This window comes from Podarcis melisellensis (assembly GCF_964234715.1).
Source record: "Podarcis melisellensis genome assembly, chromosome: 1".
NCBI classification, from domain to species: Eukaryota; Metazoa; Chordata; class Lepidosauria; order Squamata; family Lacertidae; genus Podarcis; species Podarcis melisellensis.
This window is the reverse complement of record NC_138528.1, coordinates 14,434,663-14,460,599: the sequence shown is the minus strand read 5'-3', so window position 1 is coordinate 14,460,599 and position 25,937 is coordinate 14,434,663. Positions and strand designations below refer to the sequence as shown.

At 45.8% G+C, this 25,937-nt stretch overlaps 1 protein-coding gene across 1 annotated transcript; it reads left to right on the top strand.

Moving 5' to 3' along the window:
* Nucleotides 1-25,937, top strand: TNFAIP2 (TNF alpha induced protein 2). The gene is made up of 12 exons (XM_081911431.1): nucleotides 1-126; nucleotides 5,422-5,794; nucleotides 8,057-8,696; nucleotides 11,404-11,518; nucleotides 13,325-13,447; nucleotides 14,252-14,352; nucleotides 14,917-15,015; nucleotides 16,680-16,800; nucleotides 18,466-18,588; nucleotides 20,005-20,160; nucleotides 22,663-22,784; nucleotides 25,305-25,937. Exons 2-12 carry the CDS (start codon nucleotides 5,431-5,433, stop codon nucleotides 25,441-25,443), a joined length of 2,103 nt encoding a protein of 700 aa, XP_081767557.1. The 5' UTR covers nucleotides 1-126; nucleotides 5,422-5,430; the 3' UTR covers nucleotides 25,444-25,937.

Genomic DNA, 25,937 nt, shown 5'->3' with positions numbered 1-25,937 from the left:
CTTTATAACCCTGGGTGCTCTCTAGAAAATTAGAAACCGCGCTGCAGCCAGCCCAGGGAGAGGGACAGAGAGCGAGGAAGAGCAACCATCTCGTCATCCCCGATCCAAAGTCAACCAGAATCCGCTGTAAGTCCTTCTTGCCCCGCTCCCCAACTCCTGATCTCAGGGCTGGGTCCTTCTCTCCCTCCACGTGGCTGATCTCAGACCGCCTTAAGGGGGTCGCCAGTCCCTCTTCCCCTCGCTGGTCGACTTCTTGATCCGCCTGCCTTGCGCTCTGCTGGGAGCCCGGGAGCTTACTGTAAACCGAGCTCTCCGCGTGGTCTTGTGCAACAACAAACTCTCCAAGTGAGTCCAGCCAAGACTTGTTATTTTTCGCCCCTCTGGCTGATGCCCCCCGATGAACTGATGCCCTTCTAACTGCAGCCTTCACAGGCTCATCCAAAATTTGCCCCTGGAGCTCCCGGAAGAGGGAAGAGGGTGGCTGGTGGAAAGAGTGTTGTGTCACTTCGTTGCAGCAACAATGTGTGAAAATTAAGTTAAGCCGGGCAGGGCTGGGTTTGGCAAGGTCTGTGGTGGTTTGCTGTGGAAGCCTAACCGTGTCTACTCAGAAGTAGAGCTCACTGAATTCAGTGGGGCTTACTCCCAGGTAAGTGAGCTTAGACTTGCAACTGTAGGCAGTGATGGTCACAGCTTTGTTGCTGTTGTTGTTTAGTTGTTTAGTCGTGTCCAACTCTTCGTGACCCCATGGACCAGAGCACGCCAGGCACTCCTGTCTTCCACTGCCTCCCGCAGTTTGGTCAAACTCATGCTGGTAGCTTCCAGAACACTGTCCAACCATATCGTCCTCTGTTGTCCCCTTCTCATTATTCCCTCCATCTTTCCCAATATCAGGGTCTTTTCCAGGGAGTCTTCTCTTCTCATGAGGTGGCCAAAGTATTGGAGCCTCAGCTTCAGGATCTGTCCTTCCAGTGAGCACTCAGGGCTGATTTCCTTCAGAATGGAGAGGTTTGATCTTCTTCCAGTCCATGGGACTCTCAAGAGTCTCCTCCAGCACAGCTAGATGCTGCTTTGTATGTGTGACTTGGGCAGCTTGGGACGGAGGAGCTGTGACCCTCTTGATGTTGAACACCCATCAGCCCCAACCAGCATGGTCAGTGGGGGATGGTGGGAGTTGCAGTCCAGTTACATCAAGCAGGACACAGGTTTCCTACCCATGGTGTAACTATTACACCCTGTAAACCAGATGTTGATGCATCTGGATCTGGCATACAGCTCCTGATTATGGGACTCTGGTGGGACCTAAACTTTGAGATCCATTGACTAGCATTTTTGGGTTAGACTGTAACTCAAGTCAGCAGAGCATGAGACTCGTGATCTCAGGGTCAAAGGTCCCTCCATTGCAGGGGGGCTTGGGCGAGATGACCCTCGTGGTCCCTTGCAGCTCTACAATTCTGTGATTCTGTGATCCAAATTGGAACTCCTGCTCAACTCAGAATTGCACAGAATAGACAAGGGCACAGAGAGGTTTCCATGCAGTCTTTGAGCTTGTCTCACACTGTTGACGCTAGTTCACACTAATGTCAAATACTGTACCTCTTTCGCATGTGACACGGACAAGCACATGTGAGACTCTCGCATGCTCTGTGTGTGGATCTTGTGACTGCAATGTTGAATGTGGAATTCTGTAGTCTCACTGATCCTAAGCATTCTTACTCACAAGCAGACCTGGCCAATGTTTTATGTTTGCATTACTTTATTTAGTGTAAGCGAAGAGCAGTTTAAGCTTATCAGGAAAATGACTCAACAACAGGGAGTTTCTGCAATTGCACAGGCTTTAAAAAACATAATCTGCCTCAGCTCTTCCAAGCAAACCCGACGAAAAGACCTTGGGAGTCGTTGTTTTGCACTTGTTGAGAAGGAAAGGTTACTAAGAAAGAAAACGTTGCACCCTTTAAATCCAGTTTGCTCACAGGAGAAGAGTGTGGGCTGGCATGCTTCTCTCAATACATGGCCAGGTCTCAGGAGCCTCTGACGCATTGCTAAAATAAATGCAAAGCACCCAAAAGAAGACGCTGTTAATAGGTTTGGGTTTACTAACCCGACAACCTAACCAAAGTAATAAGAGTCAAGCACCGTATAGTGCCTTTCCTGTTCCTAAAAAGCTCTTATGTAAATGGTGCATTCATTTCATGACTTGGAAATCAAAAGTGCTTTATCACACTCATGTCCTGCTTGTGGATTTCCTACTGTCAACTGGCTAGCCACTGTGAGAGCAGGATGAGGGACTTCTATAGAAGCAATCATATGGGGGAGGGAATCTGGATGGCTGTCTGTCTGGGATTCAGTACAGTAGTTGCAAGGTTCCTTTTCTGAGCAGGGATTCTGTGGTTGCAAGAGTCTCACACTAAGCAAGGAGTTTGTCTACATGACCCCCTAGATTTGCAGTGTCCAACTGGGTGATTGTGTGTGCTCCTACTTTTTATACTCTTTACTGCGCAATCCCATACATATTATATGCTCAGAACCCTTTGAGTTCAATGCATCTCACTCCCAAGGAACTGCGAATAAAACTGTATTGCAGCCTGGATTATCTTAAATCTGCAATTGTACAGTGGTACCCCAGGTTACATACGCTTCAGGTTACAGACTCCGCTAACCCAGAAATAGTGCTTCAGGTTAATAACTTTGCTTCAGGATAAGAACAGAAATCTTGCTCTGGCGGCGTAGTGGCAGCAGGGGGCCCCATTAGCTAAAGTGGTGCTTCAGGTTAAGAACAGTTTCAGGTTAAGAACGGACCTCTGGAACGAATTAAGTACTTAACCCGAGGTACCACTGTATAAGCAAAAGGCATTGGGGGAAATTCATGGAATATCTGGAAAATATAAGTGAAGGTCAGATAACGCTAGTTGGGTTTAAAAGAGCTCTGTGAAAAGGCTGGAATATTGTCTAAAGAGAAAAAGAAGGAAAGAGAAAATAATGTCAATATAAGCTAGGATTTGTGTGAATTTACTAAATTAGGGTATGGATGATTTGAGGGGAAGCTGAAGGAAGTCTTATAGAAAGAAATTTGTGACAACAAGGTGTAAATTGCTGTATTTTTTGTTTGTTATGATTTAAAAACAATAAAAATTATGTATGAGAAAAGGCATTTCCTTTTCAGTTTAGGAAAGTAAATGCCGCCAGCTGTTTGCCTCAGAAAAGTTCCGTCTGTAATCAAATAAGTTGTCCCTAATCCAAAACAGATGACTCGCATGAGCAAAGGTTTTGGAATGGGAGCAATGGTGGGATTGAAACATGATTTAGGGGAAAACGGAAAACGAAACTGAAAGGAACAGCACTGGAAAAAGTATACTTTATACTGTTAACATATCATAGCAGGTGCCACGCTGGGCTCCTTTGGGAGGAAGAGCAATCGACACATGAGATAATGATAATAAATAAATTTAATTGTACACTTAGCATGTACAATTTAGGAAATCTACGGTGTGCCATTGGGAAACCTGATTTTATTCTGATTCAAATCAGATGTTCCCTTCCTTTTTTATAATGATGTGTTTGCAGACTTTAAATCAGTGTGGTGTAGTGGTTAAGAGCGGTAGATTCGTAATCTGGGGAACCGGGTTCGCATCTCCGCTCCTCCACATGCAGCTGCTGGGTGACCTTGGGCTAGTCACACTTCTCTGAAGTCTCTCAGCCCCACTCACCTCACAGAGTGTTTGTTGTGGGGGAGGAAGGGAAAGGAGAATGTTAGCTGCTTTGAGACTCCTTCGGGTAGTGATAAAGCGGGATATCAAATCCAAAGTCTTCTCTTCATCAAGGCAATGCAAAGATTTTTAAACTAACTCACCCTGTACATAAACTCTACAGTCATATTATTCTGTGATTCTACCAAGTAATAATAAATATCATGTGAAACTTTTTTTAAAAAACTTTTTTTAAAAAAAGGAATTCTGGAGTGCAGTTTAACAAAGGGAGAATTGCATGGTTTCCGCTATCCTTCTTGGGCAACATAAACTTGGAAAATTATACAGCCATTGTTTCCGAAATATAATTAGTGCTGCATCAAAGATGTATCCCTCCCTAGAGATGGCTGTCTAGCTTCCGTGTCACCACTAAAATAAACAAGAGAGTTTGCCTTTTTAAAAACACATTATTCCAGAAACCATGCCATGTGACCGTTCCAGTGGCAAGGCTGCTGTAACTCACATGTCCCTGAATCATTTCTTCTTCTTCTTCAAGTAATTGAACCCTTTTTCCACTTCACTGGAAAATCTCAAAAGAGTAAAAGAAAAACAAACTCAGCTGAAGTCAGTGACAAATGTTCCATTGGGACCAATGAAATCAGTTGGTGCTCACTGTGATTTTCCCATGAATTAGTGTGGGGGGGATTAAGGGCATCATCATTGCACAGATGGACTTTCCCTTCCTCTCTCCCCCCCCATGCAGCCCCCACTCTCAAACTGTTCCAGAGCATTTTTTTTTAAGGGGTCAAGGGAACTGCAGAGAAGGGGAAACCCATTCTGATAATAATGGTGTCCATTCCACTGGCAGACCCAAAAGTATTTTGCACAAAAAACTCAAGAGGAAAGGGTAGCCTTATCTCACACTTCACAGTCCTCTCTATCTGAAGGGCTGCCTGGTCCATGTGTGGTTTAAAGATAAAGAATCGTGGGGAGGGAGAGCAGATGGGCTTTGGAGTTTGGTACCAGACTGGGGACGTACACAGCTCAGTTGGCAGCACTCTTCTTCAATATGGTAAGATGTGTTCCTATTTGCATTATAGTGATTACTTCTAAATTTACATCTATATACAGTGGTACGTCTGGTTAAGAACTTAATTCGCGGTGGGTTAAACCCCGTCGCAGGGATTCAAACCACCAACCTTCTGATCGGCAAGCCCTAGGCTCTGTGGTTTAACCCACAGCGCCACCCGCGTCCCATCTGAAAACATAACAAACCATTAAACATTAAAAAATACCGTTCAGATGTCTGCTAGAGGTTGTATAGTGACTTATCTCCTTGGCTCGGGGGTTGCATAACTCCATACCCTCCAACATCTCTCCGATGAAAATAGGGACATTTTAAGGAAAAGCAGGACATTCCAGGATCAAATCAGAAACTTTGACGGCTTCTATAAATCCGGGACTGTCCCTGGAAAATAGGGACACTTGGAGGGTATGAGAACATCACTCAGATAAGTGAAATTGTATGTGTCACAAATGACACGGTGTCCACTAAAAGTGCTATTGTGCTGCTAAATATTTAAATAAGTATCAGCTTTTTTCACTGTTTTGTTAAACACAGGAGCTGGTCACTGAACTCTTCTTCCTCTGTCTAACCTTTGACCATTGGATGGTTTTCCTTTTCGGCTTCTTGAATGCAAATCCTGCAACCTGACAACTTCTTCATTTTGATTTGCAGACTTAGAAGATGATGGGAATGAAAATGTTCACCATATTCTCTAGCGGTCCTGTAAAAGCTGGGGATTCAAAATCTAAGGTCCAAAGTGAGGCTCCCAAGCCTTCAACGTCTTCCGAATCAGAATTTGACTCCACGTCAATCGAATCCTCGACAGAAGAAGCTCCGCCGAAGGACAAGGTGGAAACTGAAAGTCAAGGGTTGCCTTCGAAAGACAATGCCACATGCCATTGTACTCCTGAGCAAAATAACAAGAAGAAAAAGAAGAAGGGACTCATTAATGGTCTGAAGTACCTTGCACTTGGGGAAAACAGAATAAAACCCTTAAGAGCAGAGAAGGACCCTCCAAATGAAAAGGAAAGCAAACCAGTTACAGGTACAGTATGACCACCCCGAAGGACCACCTGCCCCCAACATAAATTTGTCCATCAATTAAGATTCTCTTCTGACCACATTTATTGGTCTCTTAGAGCAGGGGCTTCCAACATGGTCTCATGGGCGCAACGGTGCCCTTTTACATATGTTTCCAAATGTATAAAATACCGTATTTTTTGCTCTATAAGACTCACTTTTTCCCTCCTAAAAAGTAAGGGGAAATGTGTGTGCGTCTTATGGAGCGAATGCAGGCTGCGCAGCTATCCCAGAAGCCAGAACAGCAAGCAAAAAAAAGTTTTATAAAAATGTTTTCTCATATAATAAAGAGAATGCATTCAAAAGCATGTACTTATAAAAAAAGCATGTACTTATATACATAATTAAATATAAATTTTTCTGCAATTTTTTTTAAAAAAAACCTAATATTGATGCGGAAAGAGGATAGAACAGAGTTATGAATGAACACACGTGAACTTGGCATGGGCTGATCCCTCCATCCCTGGGTATCAAGAGTATTGATCCTTCCTGTGTCACTGATCTAAAAATGCAAGAGGAGAAAGCAATAGAGCCCGTGCATGGCAAAAAGAAAGCTAGAACATTAGGGGAAATCTGCCATCTCAACCCTTTGCTTGCTTTGCTCATTTTCTACTTGCAGGGAATCATAGACTCAAGGGGAGTGAGGACTCATTAGGACCCACAGCTCCAGGTGTTGAAGCTAGAGGCAGGAAGCAGTTTAGGGGTTTATGTGAACACCCCCTCCAAGATCTTGCAGCCTGCCACATTGAGCATTTTTAAGTGCTTTACATGAATAAGCAAGGAACCACAAATGCGCTCGCTGCTGGCGAACACCACTTTTGCTCTGGGAGAACACAAAGAGAGACTCTTCCCTTCTCCCAGACCTGGAGAAGAGTGAGGGCTCTCCATGATGCCAGGCTTTCAGAAGCATAAGAGAATGGCACTACCAATTCTGCTCTGAAGGCACTTGGAAAACTGTGAGACTCCTTGCTCTCCTGCATATATACCCAGGGCACTCCCACTGCTGGTTTGTGAAGCCACAAGCCGCCTCTGTCATGTAGTTTCCTGAGAAATAGTGTGTTTTGATGCATTCCCCCTAAAATCAGCTTCTATCCCATATGAAAACTTAAGGCATATGAAGCCATCCATGCCCTCTATCTGCCCACTGGTGTGGACAACTTATAAATACATCCAGCCATGCTGAACATTATAATGATAAGCAGAAGTGATTTTAAATACTGCTGCAGCATCGACTTCACTGTGTTTTAAGCTAGTGATGTGTACACATCCTTAGTGTATACCAGGGTATACCAAACTTGGGCGTCCAGCTGTTTTTGGACTACAACTCCCATCATCCCTAGCTAGCAGGACCAGTGGTCAGGGATGATAGGAACGGTAGTCCAAAAACATCTGGAGACCCCAGTTTGGAAAACTGGTGTACGCTAAGGCAGGAACTCAAACACCCACCCCAACTCGGGCATGACAGCCCCACGTTCACTGTCTTGAGCTCATTGTAATGTCTGAAGACTCCCTTGGCAGAGGAAGAGTCCTGGCAAGATCACATTCTCTCTGGCTACCAGTTACTGGAAACAATAACATAAATTGCTGGAAACAGGGACAAGACATCTATCGTTTCTACTCTCAAATTATGAGCTGTGCATACGTCTACAGCCTCGTACCTACGGGACCCCCTCTCCCGGTATGCCCCACGGAGAGCCTCAAGGTCCATAAATAGCAACACCCTAGTGGTCCCGGGCCCTAAGGAAGTTAGATTAGCTTCAACCAGAGCCAGGGCCTTTTCAACACTGGCTCTGGCCCGGTGGAACGCTCTGCCTCATCAGACCAGGGCCCTGCAGGATCTGATTTCTTTCCGCAGGGCCTGTAAGACAGAGTTGTTCCGCCTGGCCTTTGGCTTGGAGCCAATTTGATTCCCTCCCCCTCTTCCTTTTTCTTTTCTCCTCCTGTGATGAGGCTGCATTTTAATGTTTCAATATTTTAATGTATTTTAATTTTGTTTTTAAGTTGTATTCATTCAACTTGTTTTTATTATTGCTTGTTAGCCGCCCTGAGCCCAGCCTTGGCTGAGGAGGGTGGGGTATAAATTATTATTATTATTATTATTATTATTATTATTATTATTATTATTATTATTATTATTACTGCAGGATGTGAGTTAAATGCATGGACAAATGAAATTTGAATCTCAGTGTTATTGGGTACCAAGTTGTTCTTCCTTTTGTTTTGCCAGCTGACCAAATCAGAGAGCTGATTAAAGATCAAAGATTCTTTGACGCCAGCCAACATCTCCTGGCCATGGAGAGGGAATGCAGCACTGACTCTGGCAGCAAGCGCAAAGAGGACCGTGTCGACCATCAGAGTGAAATTGAAGATCTGTTTGGACTTTTGAAGCAAGAGGTCCTCAGGATCATACGTTCGTCCGTTAGCATCGCGCAGGCTGAGCCAGAACTCCTGAGGGATGCAGTGAGGACAGTAGCAGAACAGGTGGAGGAGGACAGGAGATGCACGTTGCAAGAAAAGGCATCTGGGAAAGCTGCGCATTGCCGGCCCAGAGGATGGAAAGACGAGTGGAGGAGTACAGTCCAGGAGTCCGTAACCGACAGAATGAAAGAGCCTCCGTTTGACAGCAACGAGGGCCTCTCGACAACCGCCCACAGCTTCCTGCACATGGGGAAGGCTATGAAAGATGACCTGATCACTGTGGTGAAATACATCAAGGGCCATTACCCGGAGGACTTTCAAGTGTGCAGCACCTATGCACAGTTCTACCACAAGTGCTTCTCAGCTCAGCTCGAGATGGTTGCTCAGTTCGAACTGGGCAGGAAGGACACTTACCTCCTCCTCACCTGGGTGCAGAATATCTATCCAAAGTAAGTAGTGGTTTTGCCCTGTGTCTGGGTAACGCTGCAGGTCTGGCCAGTCGAAAAGCAGAAAACGGTTCACTGGCTGAACCGTTTCCTCTTTCCCACATCTCCACATCTACCATCCAAATTCTGCATCAAACAAACACCACAGGCAGCTGGTTCATAAAGAGTCAGACCATTAGTGCATCTAACTGTCAGTTGCTCTCAGGGTTTCAGACAGAGATATTACTCAGGTCTACCTTTTGCATAGGCACACAGGTGGCGCTGTGGGTTAAACCACAGAGCCTAGGATTGCCAATCAGAAGGTCGGCAAGTTGAATCCCCGCGACGGGGTGAGCTCCCGTTGCTCAGTCCCTGCCCCTGCCAACCTAGCAGTTCGAAAGCACGTCAAAGTGCAAGTAGATAAATAGGTACCGCTCCGGCGGGAAGGTAAACGCCGTTTCCATGCGCTGCTCTGGTTTGCCAGAAGCGGCTTAGTCCTGCTGGCCACATGACCCGGAAGCTGTACGCCGGCTCCCTTGGCCAATAAAGCGAGATGAGCGCTGCAACCCCAGAGTCGGCCACGACTGGACCTAATGGTCAGGGGTCCCTTTACCTTTACCTTTTGCATGAGAAGAGTGTGCTCTACTGCCGAGCTATTCTGGACCGTCCCCTTTACACTCTGCACTCAAAATGAGTTGTGCTGTTGACTAGGCTGTGGCTTAGAGCATCTGCTTTGCATGCAAAAGCCTCTGCTTCAACCCCCAAGTTCTCCAGGCAGGGCTGGGAATGTGCCCTGTCAGAAATCCTGGAGATGCTCTGTCAGTCAGCATAGACAGAACTGAGCCAGATGTCCCAACGGTCCGACTCAGTAAAAGGCAGCTTCCTATGTTCCTCGAACCAATAAAAGAGATGGAAAGTTGCTTGCTTGTGCTCAGTTCACATCATTTAATGCTGAAGGAACACTGCAGAAAATGGAATTGAGGAATGAGATTCGAAAACATGTTTCGCATGTTTACTAGGGCTTTTCAGGCCGCCTTTTCCGCATGGCAGGCTTTTGTCCCACACCCTTAAAAAATGCTGGTTCTGAAGGTTAAGGAACTGCAGAAGCAGAATTTCAACAATCCAGGCATCCAATGAAATGTAGGCATGTTGGGGGGGGGGGGAGTGTACAATGCAAAAGAGGCTGAGCCAGGCCAAACAGGAACTGAGCAGAACAGCTTCCTCTGCATAGTCTGATCTAGTATATGAAAAAGTCTCCTTTCTTCCGTTGATCAGAATGGGGAGACACGGCTCAATTGACTGTGGCATGTTCTGCAGCTGCATATCTGGATTCTTTTGATGGAGATGAGAAAATATATACTGTATTTTTCCTTGTATAACACGCCACCGTGTATAACATGCCCCCTATTTTTTGGGACTCCAAATAAAGAAATCCCCCATATGCACTATCCGTGTATAAGACGACCCCCCTAATTTTAAACTTGAAAAAATAGGGGGGGGGGAATATTGTCTTATACACGGGGAAAATACGGTGTGTGTGTGTGTGTGTGTGTGTGACACCCATTTTGATTCTAATGGGAATCATTAAGCAACGGTTTGCAGCAGCATGGGGGTGTGGCTAAACATTTCAGATATTTCTGGTAACCCAATTGCCACCAGGTCAGGTTCGAAATTCTTGTGTAAATTCGCAAAGCCCTATACAGTGGTACCTCGGGTTAAGTACTTAATTTGTTCTGGAGGTCCGTTCTTAACCTGAAACTGTTCTTAACCTGAAGCACCACTTTAGCTAATGGGGCCTCCCGCTGCCGCCGCGCCACTGGAGCATGATTTCTGTTCTCATCCTTAAGCAAAGTTCTTAACCCGAGGTACTATTTCTGGGTTAGTGGAAGTATGTAACCTGAAGCGTATGTAACCCGAGGTACCACTGTATAACCTGGACTCAAAGTTCCTTACAGGCTGCCTGATTCCTTGTGTTCCACCTTGATCAATGGGGTCTTTTCCTGGGGCACTTTTGGGGATCTCACATGCCACTGAGATTAGGCTTCAGGGTGACAGGCCCTGTTTCCCACAGGCATCTGGTTGGCCACTGTGAGAACAGGATGCTGGACTAGATGGTCCCTTGGCCTGATCCAGAAGGCTCTTCTTATGTCCTTATGACTACAATGGTACCTCGGGTTAAAAACCTAATTTGTTCCAGAGGTCCATTCTTAACCTGAGGTACCACATTAGCTAATGGGGCCTCCTGCTGCCTCCACTGCGCGATTTCTGTTCTCACCCTGAAGCAAAGTTCTTAACCTGAGGTACTATTTCTGGGCTAGCGGAGTCTGTAAACTGAAGCGTCTGTAACCTGAAGCGTCTGTAACCCGAGGTACCACTGTACTTCACTTGAACTCCAATTCCCTTTCAGATTTCTTGTGCGTTGAAAAGCAGTTCCATTCTTAACGAGTCCTTTAAAATCCTTTCCCCACCACTGTTTCAGTGCCTCATACAAAGTACTGTGCTTAAGTCCCCAATAAAGAATTTGCTGGATCAACTGTTTGCTCAAGGCTGTGAACAAGTCAGAAATGTAAAAACACTGGCTATGCAACGTAGACCGGCTTCACATTGGAGCCAAGTATTCTGTGGCTATGCAGTCAAGTCTGCTTTCACATCTGTTGTTCTTTGGGAATCGGAATAATCAGCTGCCATGAACTGCAAGGGATGTGAATGTGATCTTCTTTTGTCATTTCAGTGAAATCAGAAACCACCCCATTTTAGTGAAAGACTTAGACCAAGCCCATCTCGGAAGCCTTTTGCCGCTCAGGCAGATCAAACAGTTTGAAGCAGCGTATCTGACTAACGAAGTGGTAAGAGGCCTGTTTGTTTTTTATTCGTAATCTGCCCAGGCACTGTTACGAAACAGTTTTTGTAGTCCACCCAATTTGTGTTTGAGCAAATAAGAGCGCCTTTTCACTTTCTGCTATGTTTATTGTGGCCCCTATTGTGTTGTAATAGGAGATCCCAAAGTAAGAGGGTGTGTCATGCAATACAGGAGTTGGCCAGGCCTCGTGCAAGGCAGTCACAATTGTCCGCTGATGTGAGCTCGAATCCAGCCATAGCTGGTGCTCAGGGTAGGCTCAGTCACAAAATAATGTGACTGCCTAGGACCCACGTTCCTACGGGACCGCCTCTCCTGGTATGCCCCACGGAGGACCTTAAGGTCCACAAATGACAACATTTTGGAGGTCCCAGGTTGCAAGGTGGTTAGATTGGTCTCAACTAGGGCCAGAGCCTTTTCAGTGCTGGCCCCGACTTGGTGGAATGCTCTGTCACAAGAAACTAGGGCCCTGCAGGACTTGGCATATTTCCGCAGGGCCTGCAAGACAGAGCTGTTCCACCTGGCCTTTGGTTTGGACTCAGTCTGACCCTTATGGTTCCCTCCCCTTGTGGTTTTTATCTATGGGCTACTTTTAAAATGAGGCTGCATTTTAAATTGCATTTTAACCTGTATTTTAAATTGGTGTTTCTTCCCCCTATTATGTTTTTACTGTAATTTTAATGGTGTTAGCTGCCCTGAGCCTGGCTCTGGCCGGGGAGGGCGGGGTATAAATAAAATTTATTATTATTATTATCATCATCATCTTGTATGTGAAATGAAAGTATGTGTTGGGGGGGGGAGAATTGTGAGATGGACCATTTTGCAAAATGCCTTGCAAACATTCTCCCAAGCACACAGGAGCTTAATTTGAAGCAAATCTCTCTCTCTCTCTTCTTTTTCCCAACTATCCATGTTCTATTTTTGTTAGTGGTTGTGGAAACAGGGATTCTTTTTTATTCTTCTTCTTTTTCTATGCCACTTTTTGTTCCAAAGCGGCTTACAAACAAAAGATTAAAATAACATAAATCATATGGAATACTTAACAAATCATCAGTAAAACAATCCCAAATCCCAAATGTAACACTATTAACAAAGCAACTAAAAAATAAGCTAAACATCACACCAAAAATCATATTATAGGATACACAAAGTACAACAGCATTCATATCTAGAAAACAATATTAACAACATTAACAAAATAGCAACAAAACAAACAAAGTGTTGAATTTGTACATGTGCCATGACCCATAAACTTTCATTCTATTCAGTGCATCAAAATACACCTGCATACAAATGCCACCTTTCTATGTGAGAATTTGTGGTTATTGTTGGAAGATTTTTTTTAAATGGGGTTTATAATCTGCCCTTCACCATATAACCTTCACCAGGCTAGGGAAACACACAATAAAACAGGAAATAACAACACTCTAAAATCAGTATTCAGAACATTAAATGATAATTATACAATCACAAACAGCATTCCATGTGAGCAGGCAAACAAAAGACAGGTGAAACAGCTCATAGCGGCAAATCTCATTCCCTCCCAAAGGGGACAGCTGAACAGGTGAAGAGGAGGACGGGGCTCCTGGCCCTTTAATAGTTGTGTAGTAGCTACTTGTGCTGAAATGTCCCTTTCTGTGCAACTAAAGGTTGCATCTGGCCAACTTAAAGTTGAATCCTGGACCTTAAGACCCTTCAGACACTTTTGACTGGCCCTGCGATTGGTGACAGAGTAACTGAAATGTGAACACTGCTGCTAATCTGTGTTTTGGTGTTTTCTTCTTTCCTTATAAAGGATGCTGCTAAACGCTCCCTGGCTAACTGTCTGCAACTGGAAGTCAAGAAGTGGGCAGAGGGAAGCGAGCCACCAAAACTAGCTGGTCACTATCACAGTGAACTTCATATAGATGCCATCCAGGTAATAAAATGTGTGTGTGTGTGTGTGTGTGTGTGTGTGTGTGTGTGTGAGAGAGAGAGAGAGAGAGAGAGAGAGAGAGAGAGAGAGAGAGAGAGGAAATACGCACACAGAGAAATACACAGTTACACCAGCAGCTGTTTTAAATAAATGCTTTCCTTCTGCCCCAAAAGCGGGTGACCCCATGACAGGCATAGCAAGGTCAAGCACAAAATCCCCAGTTCAGGGAGGGTGGGCGGGTGATCCGGTGCACCCAGCAAAAGAGAAAGCCCAAAGCTGGGTGCCCAATATTTAAAACCTTTGAGCCCAACCCACAAATTGGTAACATTGAAATCTCCCCAGAAACCCAAGTACCCAATCACAGCCTGTGGCCATCCAAACAGATCTGCCCAGCAACAGGGGGGGGGCTGCTAGACCCACCGCAACACGTGCTCTCTGTTAAGGAGAACAAGCTGTATACAAATTTAATAAATAAAGAAATGATCATAGAATCCGATCAACTGAACACATGTTGCTTGAAACCACAGGAGGGGAGGCTGCCACTGGTCCATCCATGCCTCTGTCTGTAGAGCATGTGGCTCTCAATCTCAGGTTCATGGGTTTGAGCCCCATGTTGGGCAAAAAGATTCCTGCATTGAAGGGGGTTGATCTAGATGACCCTCAAGGTCCCTTCCAACGCTGCAAATCTGTGGAATCTTTGGAATCCAGCCCATCACTGTTCTTATGTTCTTAACTATGGATTGCCGGATATTAAAATAAGAGCTGCAGTAGTGACTCTTGGAATTTTGTGTGTGTGTGTTTTTTTAGATTATCCACAACAAACAGAAAGAAGCTGAAGGCATTTCCGCAGAGCTTGGCAAGCAAATGTCAACGCTGGTTTTGGAAGAGCTCCTGGCCTTTCTGCAAAGGTAGGATAGCAAGGTCACGAAGGAATGCGTTTCAGATCATGTCCGCGCAGGCTCTGAATCAGATGCCAGCTTTCTCGATAATAATTTTTATTAGTTTTCGATTAGGTAAAGGTAAAGGGACCCCGACCATTAGGTCCAGTAGTGGCCAACTCTGGGGTTGCGGCACTCATCTCGCTTTATTGGCCGAGGGAGCCAGCGTACAGCTTCCGGGTCATGTGGCTAGCATGACTAAGCCGCTTCTGGCGAACCAGAGCAGCACACGGAAACGCCGTTTACCTTCCCGCCGGAGCAGTACCTATTTATCTACTTGCACTTTGACGTGCTTTCGAACTGCTAGGTTGGCAGGAGCAGGGACCGAGCAACAGGAGCTCACCCTGTCGTGGGGATTCGAACCGCTGACCTTCTGATCAGCAAGTCCTAGGCTCTGTGATTTAACCCACAGCACCACCCGTGTCCCTAGTTTTCGATTACCATAACCCAATAATAGCCTCATTATATCAATGCCAAATTATATACAGATGCCAACTTTCTAACCCTTACCTCATTCCTTCGCTGCCTCTCTAGCTACAAGAAGGCACTGGACGTTTTCATGAGGGAGAAGAAGAACAACCAATACTTTGAAGCAACAGTAGTTACAAACATGAACAGTTGTTTGGGTTTTCGGTAAGTAATGAATGGCAACGCTGTCGTTTTGCAATACGCATAGTGGGAGGGTCAGGTACATGGGAGCTGTGAGAACTGGGACTGATGGGAGTTGAAGTCCAAAACATCTGGTGGGCACCAGCTTGGCAAAGGCTGTCACAGAGGGTCAGCCAGTCTTAATTTAGGCCAGAATCCCATGTTTCCCCGTGGCCGGTACTGGGTGCCTCTGCAGACATATCAATGACTAGCATCTATAAAATGATTCATAATTCAGTTGTCCAACCCAGTTCCAGAAGACAGAAGCTTTGTTTATGTAATGAATATGGTCAAACAGATGAACTTCACCAATGGCACAGGTTCAGACTACATCCCTGCAGGGCAGGTTACAGTGTTTCAGTGGGGACCCAATTATATATATTTTTTAATTACTGTTTTAAATGCAAGTCAAATATGCAGCTCCCATGTACCATCTGAAAAAAAACACAACCTTCCTTTCATAAATAGGAAGGAACACTTTCCCTAATATGGTTTTCCACACCAGGCATTTTAAGGGTGCCCCTGAGCACATGCAGAGTGATTTTATGTTGTTACATAAGTTACAGGGAACCAGGCAGAGGGCCTTCTCGGTAGTGGCTCCCACCCTGTGGAACGCCCTCCCACAAGATGTCAAAGAGCAAAACAACTACCAGACTTTTAGAAGACATCTGAAGGCAGCCCTGTTTAGGGAAGCTTTTAATGTTTGATGGACTACTGTATTTTGTTGGAAGCTGCCCAGAGTAGTTGGGCAAACCCAGCCAGATGGGTGGGATATAAATAAATCATTGTTGTTGTTATTATTATTATTATTATTATTATTATTATTATTATTATTTGATGTTGTATATTGGCTAAGAGGGAAGCTCCACCTCTGCCATAAATCCATTAATTTAGTTTGCTAGACTTACATGACAAGATAAGGGGCCCTGTGGCACTTTACAGGCAAGCAAACATAATTTGTTAATGCTGGGGGGGGGGGTTGCACCATTGCTTAGGAATTTGATGGCACTGGGTTTATCTGCATTCTACCAGGATGGCTCAAGGGACGCAGATGGCGCTGTGGGTTAAACCACAGAGCCTAGGACTTGCTGATCAGAAGGTCGGCGGTTCGAATCCCTGCGACAGAGTGAGCTCCCATTGCTCGGTCCCTGCTCCTGCCAACCTAGCAGTTTGAAAGCACATCAAAGTGCAAGTAGCTAAATAGGTACCGCTCTGGTAGGAAGGTAAACGGCAGTTCCATGTGCTGCCCTGGTTTGCCAGAAACAGCTTAGTCATGCCGGCCACATGACCCGGAAGCTGTACGCCGGCTCCCTAGGCCAGTAAAGTGAGATGAGTGCCGCAACCCCAGAGTCGGCCATGACTCGACCTAATGGTCAGGGGTCCCTTTACCTTTATCTTTACCAGGATAACTCAGTTGGTAGAGCAGGGGACTCTTCATCTCAGGGTCGTGGGTTGAGCCCCGTGTTGGGCAAAAGATTCCTGCATTGCAGGGGGTTGGACTAGATGACCCTTGGTGTCCCTTCCGACTCTACAATTCTATCATTCTATGAGTTCATCAACTGAAGCTGCAAGAGCAGAGTTAAAGGCAGCAGGTGACATCATGAAACAATAGCAGGACAAACCACAGCTTCTTTCTTTCTTCCCTTCAGGTCCCACACTGAAAAAACATCAGGACAGGACTATATCCGAGTGAAAATTGTTAATGCCCTTAGGGACATTGAGACCACTGGCTGTGATGTGCTTGTTCAATGCGTGGTTCAGGAACTGCAGGTAACCCTACAGCTGCGTGATACACCTCTGGGTTTGCCCTGTGGATAGCTCAGTCAGCAGAGCATGAGACTCTTAACCTCAAGGTTGCGAGTTCGATCCCCACGTTGGGCTAAAGATTCCTACAAGGCAGGGGGTTGGACTAGATGACCCTGGTGGTCCCTTCCGACTCTACAATTCTGCGATTCTACTACAGTATATTGGAGGTGGCAGAACTGCCGCTCCTAGGACAACACCACTCAGCCAGTTAGAGGGTGTGCATAGAAAGAGGATTAAAAGAAATAACTCACCCCTCTGGAAACTTATACGGAGGGCAGTATAAAAAAATTACAAAACAAATTTTAACGAATAAAGCGTCCAAAAAGGGCTATAAGAACTTGGTTCTTGGTTTTCTCCTCCCTTCTGCCATTCAGGCATCAGGGCCGGGGCATCAACCGTTGCCCAATATTTTTTATTGTCTGAGGCAAGGGGCACTGAAATATACTCAGAGTCGAGTGTGGATTTCATGCTCTTTGTTCAGCTCATAGTAGCGAGGAATGGAAGTTCCCCCAAAACGTCTGCTTTATATACCTTATTTACACAATGGGCCCCACGTGATTGGCTAATTCCGGGATTCTCCTGTAGGCCAATCAGCTTGCGGATTCACTTCCACCTAGAGCTGGATTGGGTGGCTCCTGTGGACCAATCAGACTGCTGCATTCTGGATCCTATTGTTCTAGGACCAATCAGACTGCTGCATTCTGAATCCTATTGTTCTAGGACCAATCAGACTGCTGCATTTTGGATCCTGTTCAACTCAGTACATAACAGGCACGATGGCACCCACTCCTTATTCCCACTGTACCAGTGGCTGAATCTTACTTCAGCCCTGGCAGCACTTCAGAATAACATCCTCCACTCTACGGACAGGCAGCTTAATCTCTGTCCTCCAACAGAGAGGAGTAGCCCCAGGGCTTAGGAGGAATAGTCGGGAGACTGCTATTGTTTCCGTCCCCCAGCACCTGCCGCCTAAGGCGGCTGCTTCACTTTGCCTAATGATGGGGCCGGCACTGCCCACAAGCCTGGAGAAGGTCAGCCTGTTCTTGCCGTTCCTCTTCGCCACTGCAGCCGGCTTGCTCTGCTGCCTCTTGATCTGGTGAGGAAATGGGATGAGCAAGGAAACAACCGTACTGGATGGAAGTGAGAAGGAGCTTCCACTGCCTGCTTGCTCATTGTCTCTGTCTGGGAAGCAAGTTGTCGCAAGGAGAGGCAGAGGAGGAGGAGCTGGCAACAACAGACTGATAGGGGAATAAGACAGAGGGTGGGCCTCCACCCCAAATCTGGAGTCAGCACCACCAGGTGAAAAAGAGGAAGGGGTTCCTGGGCCTTTAATAGCACCTGCTAAAATTCCCTCTTCTGCACAACTGTGAACAGTGCAGGAGTCCTGTCCCCTCTTTGCATCTGGCCACCCTTGTAGTGATGGACCCAGCCTGGAAGGAGAAGGGTTAGTGAGAATTGTCTGAGGTTACTGGTTGCCCTCACTGGTCACCAATCTTAGTAATGTAGCATACCATATTTTGAAAGACTTTTCAGTTCCTTTTTCCTAATGTGCAAAAGTAGCAAATTGCAAATGTAGGAAATTCTGTTCCAAAACCTGAACTTTTGCTCTTGTGTTGAACTTTCCCCCAGCCTATTTTTAGAAAGTTTACCCAGAGAAAATGGGTTTCCTGCACTGATATTATTGATGAAATCATAGCAACCGCCATACATCATGTTTCTACGCTGAGAGCTCTCAAAGACCCTCTTCGCCAGGTAAGTTTTATGTTTTTTCAAAGACTAGGATTAATCAGTTCCTGTAGCCTAAGGCTGAAAATGGGCAGTACAGTGGTACCTTGGTTTAAGAACAGCTTAGTTTATGAACAACTTGGATTAAGAACGCTGCAAACCCAGAAGTAGGTGTTTTGGTTTGTGAACTTTGCCTTGGAAGCAGAACATGTTCCGCTTCCTGTTGAGTGTGTTCCATTTGTAAATTGAGTCCTCTGCTGCTATGAGAAAGCACGCCTTGGTTTGAGAACGCTTTGGTTTAAGAGTGGACTTCTGGAATGGATTAAGTTCGTAAACAAAGGTACCACTGTAGTTTATAAGAGAGTTTAAAAATGAGAAAGGCTTTGTTTTTGATGCTGTACGCACACATTTCCCATATGTATGAGTGTATGCACCGTGTAGCGTTGGAGATATTTAAAAAGGCTTCCTAGACTGGAGGTATCTCTCCCAGAAACCCAAAAGAAAAGGATGGAGGCTCTAGGTGAAAATATATTGAAATTCAGGGGAGAAGTGAAAGGCTGGGGAAAGGGTTTAAACCACCCTTTGTTGATGTTCTGCAGGGATCCAGCATTCACAGTTCTAGACCTTCTGCTGAGCATCTTAAGTTTGGCTCAAAGAAGAGACCTCCTCTGTTTCAATTCCTTGGCCTACCAAACCAGCTGCGCTCACTTATCATTCTCTACTGCTTGTTGTCCTTGACCTTTTTTTTCAGTTTCAGAAGCTCAAGGGCTTGACCAAACCACAAGAGTCCTTTTCCTTTGAAAGCTTGCTTTTCATTCCAAAAAGCCAATGTAAACTCACAAGGGAAGGGTCATGCATTCAAATTTCCTACTTTTGTCTTCTTAAAATAACCTACCCAGCTAATGAAGTTAATTATGAGAGCCAACAGTCAACGTGCAGCAGGAACTCTTGAGGGGAGGGGAAGTTTATGGTTCCCATCTGATAGTTCTTATGCTTTCTACATCGTTCGCGGTCATAACTCACTCAATGTTTATTTTTTCTGAAGTCTTTTTGGAACAAATTGTGGCCTATTAAGAGAGCCAGTAAGCTAACACGGTTACAGTTCAATAACACCCCCCCAAAAAAAAAGTTTTCTGCATTTCAGCTATATAATTTAGAGAGGAGATGTTTTGTTGCTGCTATCATTAAACAAATGAGAACAAAAATTCTTTGCAGTCCAGTACAGATCACTCAGGAGATCTTCCAGTAAACCCCAATCTGCCTTCTAGATTCCTGCTCTAGATAATTACAAAAACCAGTTTGTTTTCAGAATAACCAGTTAGGCAAGTTTGGAAAGTCTTTCTCTTGGTATTTTTAGAATTCAAGCTATATTGATTTGTGTGTGTGTCTTCTCTCTCCTTCGTCTGATCGCAAAGGACTAACTACTTGCTTCTTTTGCCGTAGGCTGTCATTGAGAAAATCCACTTCTTTCTGGTCCAAGAGTACATTTCAAGGCTTATGAAGAAGAAGGTTAGCTTGAGGACCCCAGAACTGCAAAAGAACTTGTCTGAGCTTGTCCAACAGCACGCCTCTATTCTGTGCACGTTTTGCTTAGATAATGTAAGTCTTGTTTTTCACCATGGGCTTTTCGGTCTCAACATGCAGCCCCTGACATTTAACAAGCTACTGCTGCATGCTGTTAGGGATGAGAGAGAAATGTGATTCAGTTTGCATTTAAAGATGAAGCTACCTAATTTTCACTTTCTGAAATGAAGCATAGCCATCCTTCGAATCCTACCCTTCTCCAGATGTTGCCATGCAGTTCTCCAGCCAAGCAATGTGTACAGAAATGCATGTACCCATGTCGTGTGTGCATAAGAATACACATCTTTGTGAAAATAATGTACAAAATTGCATTGCCTTGGGGAAGACTATTTGCAAAAATTCCTGTAAGCAAAATCGCTTACAAATCTATATATTAGGAGAAATTCACACCAGAGTGTCGGTGAATTTTTGTGAGGATATTTATATCATATATATATATATATATATATATATAATCACAAACTGATGGGCAGATGTGGAGAAGTGAAGATTAGAAAAAATCTAAATTGATAGTCACACATCACTAGGTGCTATGAAGCATTTTTTGTGCATAATGCTCAGCACATATGGTTGGGAATAAGCCTTGTTTGACATCCTCATTTCCAAATAAGGGCAGGTCCAAATCATACATTTAAAGCACATCCAACACATGCCTTCTCGAAAAGAATCCTGGGAACTGTCGTTCTCTGTACTCTTAACAAACTACAATTCCCAGGATTCTTTGGGGAAACCATTTAATTTAAATGTATGGTGTGGCTCATCCGGACACATGCACAGGCTGCAGCAAGAGAGTTGACAAACAAAAATGGCAGGAAAGGGGAGGCTAGCTGGACTTGAACCTGCAGTCCAAGTTTAAGGAGTCCAAGATCAGGGCAAGGAAAAGGTCAGAACTGCATGAAAGCCACACAGTTGTCCCAACAAGTTGGCATGCCCAACCACCAAGCTTTGAAGGTGAGCTTCCTCATGAGGCTCCTGGGCCCTGCGAGACTGTTGAGTGTGCAGACTGAACTGAGGTGGGTGCATCTGTTCTTAGCGACGGACGCACCACCAGGTCCTGGGCAACCAGGCTGTGCCCCCCACTTCTGACCCTGGTTCCTCTACTTCTAATGGTGGGCTGGTGCTCTCCCTCTGTTGCTGTGCTGGACCCAGGGGCTAACCGAGAGGCGAGGTCTGAGTTCAGTCCAAGGTCGATGGCGCGGTATGGAGGCTGTCCGTCAAAGCTGTAGCTGGGTCCAAGGCGGGGAGTCGGGTGGGAACTCAGGAACTCTGGCAGAAGAGCAGGACAGGGTGCAGGCAGGAACAGGCTACCAACAGTGTTGCTCCCACAACCTGGGACTGGGGCTGACTGGCTTTTATCTGCCCCGAGGCATAGGGCAGCCCCAGTCCACAGGTGTCTCGCCTCTCCTAGCCTGGAGGCGAGCACTCCTGCAGGAACATAGTTCCCGCCGCCTCTCTGCCCTGAGCCTCTGCAGCTCTGGAGAGGCTGGAGGGTTACCGAACCCAGAGGCAACCTCAGCTTCCTCTAGCGGGGCCGAGAGTGCAGCACCTGCAGGCAATGGGTCCTCTATCACCTCAGGGACCAGAGCAGACTCAGCTGGTGCCTGCACCTGAGGATCCAGCACAGGTGAGGACCCTTCAGGCTCAGGCCCCAGCCCCAGCTCAGCTGGTTCTGGAGGCGGGGAATCCTGTGCAGGCTGGGATTCCTCAGGTTCAGCCTCTGAGTCTGAATCCCAGGCCATCACAGTTGCTGTGCTCCAGTCTCCAGGGCTGAAGAAGGGAAATGGGTTGCCTGCTTCCCCAGCCAGGGCTGCCACATTCCGTCTCTTCCAGCCTCTGTGCCTCTGGTCCCCTCCTCAGGTCATTCTCCGATTCCTCCTCCTCCATCTCAGCCTTCTGCTTCATCCTTGAGCCCAGCAATGTCTCGGCACTCACAACTCTTGGCTTCCAGTGAACAAATTTTAGCAAAACATATCTTTGGCAAGATATATACCACATCACATCTGTATATTAGGCTGTTAAAATATTATTTAAGGTGTATAATCTGGTATCATGGTTATAACGGAGCCAGGTGTCTGTCTTCATAACCACATGTCTTCGGTGTGAAATGTAGACAAGTTAAGCTGGAGTGCCGTGGTCTAGAATTTCTGTGTACTTTTATAGGGCAGAGTATGGAGATGCAAGAAACATGAGCTGAAGAGGTGGGGACATTTTGAGGGTGCCAGATAGTCGACATCTGGCAAAAGTTGAAGTGTGTGTTTTGAAATGTTCTTTAAAAGAATAAATAAATAGCAACGTAGTTTTCAACCTGTTTGCCTTCATGGGACATGTTTCCAATATGGCTTGTCTGCCAAGAATCTCTTGAGCAGATTTCTTTGAATATGGTGGAGTCTCAGGGTCTCCATAGCAGTCTAGCTCTTTCCAGCCTTGTGATTCTATATTTTGAGTTTATGGATGGCCTAATTTTTATCTGGGGATCTGCATGTTGACTGACTCAATGTGGTCTTTTTAACTTGATAGGGGTCCACTGCCAAATGGCTGGGTTATGCTCTCCCAAGCCTGGCTGAAATCATCAAACTCCAAGGTACAGATACTGTCATGGTTGAAGTCGGAATGCTTGCCAGTAAATATCCAGATATCAGGTAAGAGGAGAAGAATGCATGACCTCACTTCTCGGGTTGCCAACACAGAGCCACCCTATGTAGGTCTCCTCAGACGTAATTGGGGCCTACATAAAATTGCAGCCATTCATTCAGTTTCTTGGACAGGTTCCTCACCAGTTTGCCTTCTGTAAAATGGGTATTTTATTGTGCTTTGTGAGGTCCAGTGTGCATGTTGGGTTGGGTTTGCGCCCCACGGCAGCCATTTTGTGGTGGTGCCCAAATGTACCCATGGGCCCCAAAAGGTTGACAACTCCTGGGTTACTTGGAAACTTTGAGCCAGTGTGGCAGCTGGTTGCTGACTTTGAGCCACCGCCTCAGCATCACCCCCATGAAATAAGACACCACAGATTTGGTAAATTTGAGTAATATAATCCAGCTAGGAAGTTTTTGCAGCAGGCAGACATAACGGCTGATATAATCACATGCCTGCCATCTTCACATGGTCTAGAGCAGGCATAGGCAAACTCGGCCCTCCAGATGTTTTGAGGCTACAATTCCCATCATCCCTGACCACTGGTCCTGTTAGCTAGGGATGATGGGAGCTGTAGTCCCAAAACATCTGGAGGTCTAGAGCAGTGAAAGCATGAGATTGCTCCCTCAACAAACGCTTCTCGCTTCTCTCGCTTCTCCCAGACGTAGCCTTGTGAGGCCTAAATTAGGCCATATGCTCACTATAGCACCTTTAAAGCACAATCATACCTTTTTTGTAATGTTTTTATTTATTTTTCATGATACAGGCGATACATTTTGAGAAAGCAATTGTTACAACAGTAAACAACAAATAACTTGCCCTGATAAAATTACAGATTTTTGTCATGCTGTGTAATAAAGTTTCGTTTGATTGGTCTAAGAGATCACGCCACATTTTCCCATGAGCGTTGGGTGGATTCCTGCCGCCATCTGAACAATTTACGTATTCAATAAACATTTGCCACATGTTATAAAAGGAAAAGGGGTTGTGTCTGCCCTTTGCCACTCTGGCCCGGCTTATTCATTTCTCAGTCAATGCGCTTTACAGAGCTCCTTTGACAGTTCGGGGTGCGCTCCGCGTGCCCACTGAGTCCCACGGCCCCAGGCTTCTCCCGCCTGCGGGTTTTTTAAGGGTCCTCCACTTCGCTGCAGCGGTGGACCCGATTTCTGTGGAGCTTCTCCCTCCGGTTAGAGGGAATCCGCCATTGCCGATAGGCGCCGCCTCCGGAAGCCTCTTTTTGACCATACTCTAATTTCTGTGTCCAGCCCAATGCCAGTTTTCCAACATCTAGCAGCAGTCATGGTTTCCCCCAAAGAATTCTGGGAGTTGTAGGTGCTGAGAGTTGCTAGGCGACACCTATTACCTTCACAGAGGTACAATTCCCAGTTTAACAATCCATCCCTCTTCCCAGGGAACTCTGGGAATTGCAGCTCTGTGGAACCCATGTCTATTTAAAGTGGTATCACAGGGCTTTAGCTGCAGGTTGGGAATCTGTTCCCACTTCAATGAAACAACACTTCCACACCTGGCATTTTGGTGGCGAATTGATACTCTAATTTAGAGTGCCAATCCCTCCCATCCCATGCATTAAAAGGGTGCTTGTCATACTGATTGCGGCTAGTCCTCATGAGTACAGGAGCACAGGAGGCAGAGTTACTGGCAAGAGAACTGCAATGTTGGCTGTAAACTCCCCAGACAGGAAATACCTGTTAAACAACAAGGTCCTTCCTCTTTTAGTCACATCCCGTCACTTGCTGCCTTTCCTGCTAGGAAAAACATGTAGAAACACTATTCAATACGTGTATCTTTGAATATTCTCATCTGCAGGGCAACCAAATTGATCAAGGGAGTAGATTAACTTCCCTATGAGGAAAAGTTGCAGAGTTCTGGTTTCCCCAGCCACTCTGGGCGGCTCCCAACAGAATATTAAAAACATGATGAAACAGCAAACATTAGAAACTTCCCAAAAGAGGGCTGCCTTCAGATATCTACTCAAAGTCAGATAGTTCTTTTTCCTTGACATCTGAAGAGGGGACGCCACTACCAAGAAGGCCCTCTGCCTGGTTCCCTGCAACTGCACTTCACGCAGTGAGGGAACTGCCAGAAGGCCCTCGGAGCTGGACCTCAGTGTCCGGGCCGAATGATGGGGGTGGAGATGCTCCTTCAGGTATACTGGACCAAGGCCGTTTAGGGCTTTAAAGGTCAGCACCAACACTTTGAATTGTGTTCAGAAACATACTGGGAGCCAATATAGGTCTTTCAGGACCAGTATTATATGGTCTCGGCGGCCTACTTGCAAACTTCCCACAGGTATCTTGGTCAGCCCCTGTGAGCAAAGGATGCTGAACTAGATCACCCATTGGCCTGATTCCTGCAGGCTCTTCTTAGGTTCTTAGATAAATCAGGGACAGTAGTCGAGTTCAGAGAGTTGGGAGTCCCAGATTTGCTCTCTTTCGTTGAATATTTCTACTGCCTCTGTGTTGCTATATCCTTTCAAATTCTGACGCTCCGTGTTTCCTCTTTGACAGCAAGGAGCACCTTTCCGCCATCTTGTACATCAAAGGAAACTTGTCCCGCAATGAAACCAGAAGCATCCTGAGTGTGCTGGACATCGGCGTAACAGCTACCTTGCCCCACAAACATTTGTTTTCAACAATCAGGGTGTGATGAGCTTGCCTGTTGCCTCTTGCTTGACTTAAACAGCTGTCATTCATGGCTCCAGCCTCCTTCCAGACTCAGCCACATAGTTCAAAAACCAACCCCAGGTCCTAGTTTTGGAAAAAGTGGTTTGATCTTTACGCCGCTACCAGAATGCCAGAACAAAATGGAAGTTGGCTGGCTCATCGCCTTAGAGGTCCACCAGATTCAAGGGCCGGCAAAGTCTCCAGCATTTCCTCTGGTGCCTCGGTTTTCCCCATCTCGAAAATGGGATGGAATCTCTGTCAGGCTACCTCACCTGGGTGGTGCTGGTGTGATGCCAAAGGGAAGCCTTCGTTTCCTGTTCCTTGTTAAAGCACTTGACGGAAAAGCACAGTAGCTGTTTGCACATGTTTCTTCCTTGAAGGGGAATAGAAAGAATCCTATGTAAAATGGATGGAGGAAAATGGAAAAGTCCTCAAAATGTAAATAGCACTTGGAATGTGGTCTTGGGTTTTTTTTTA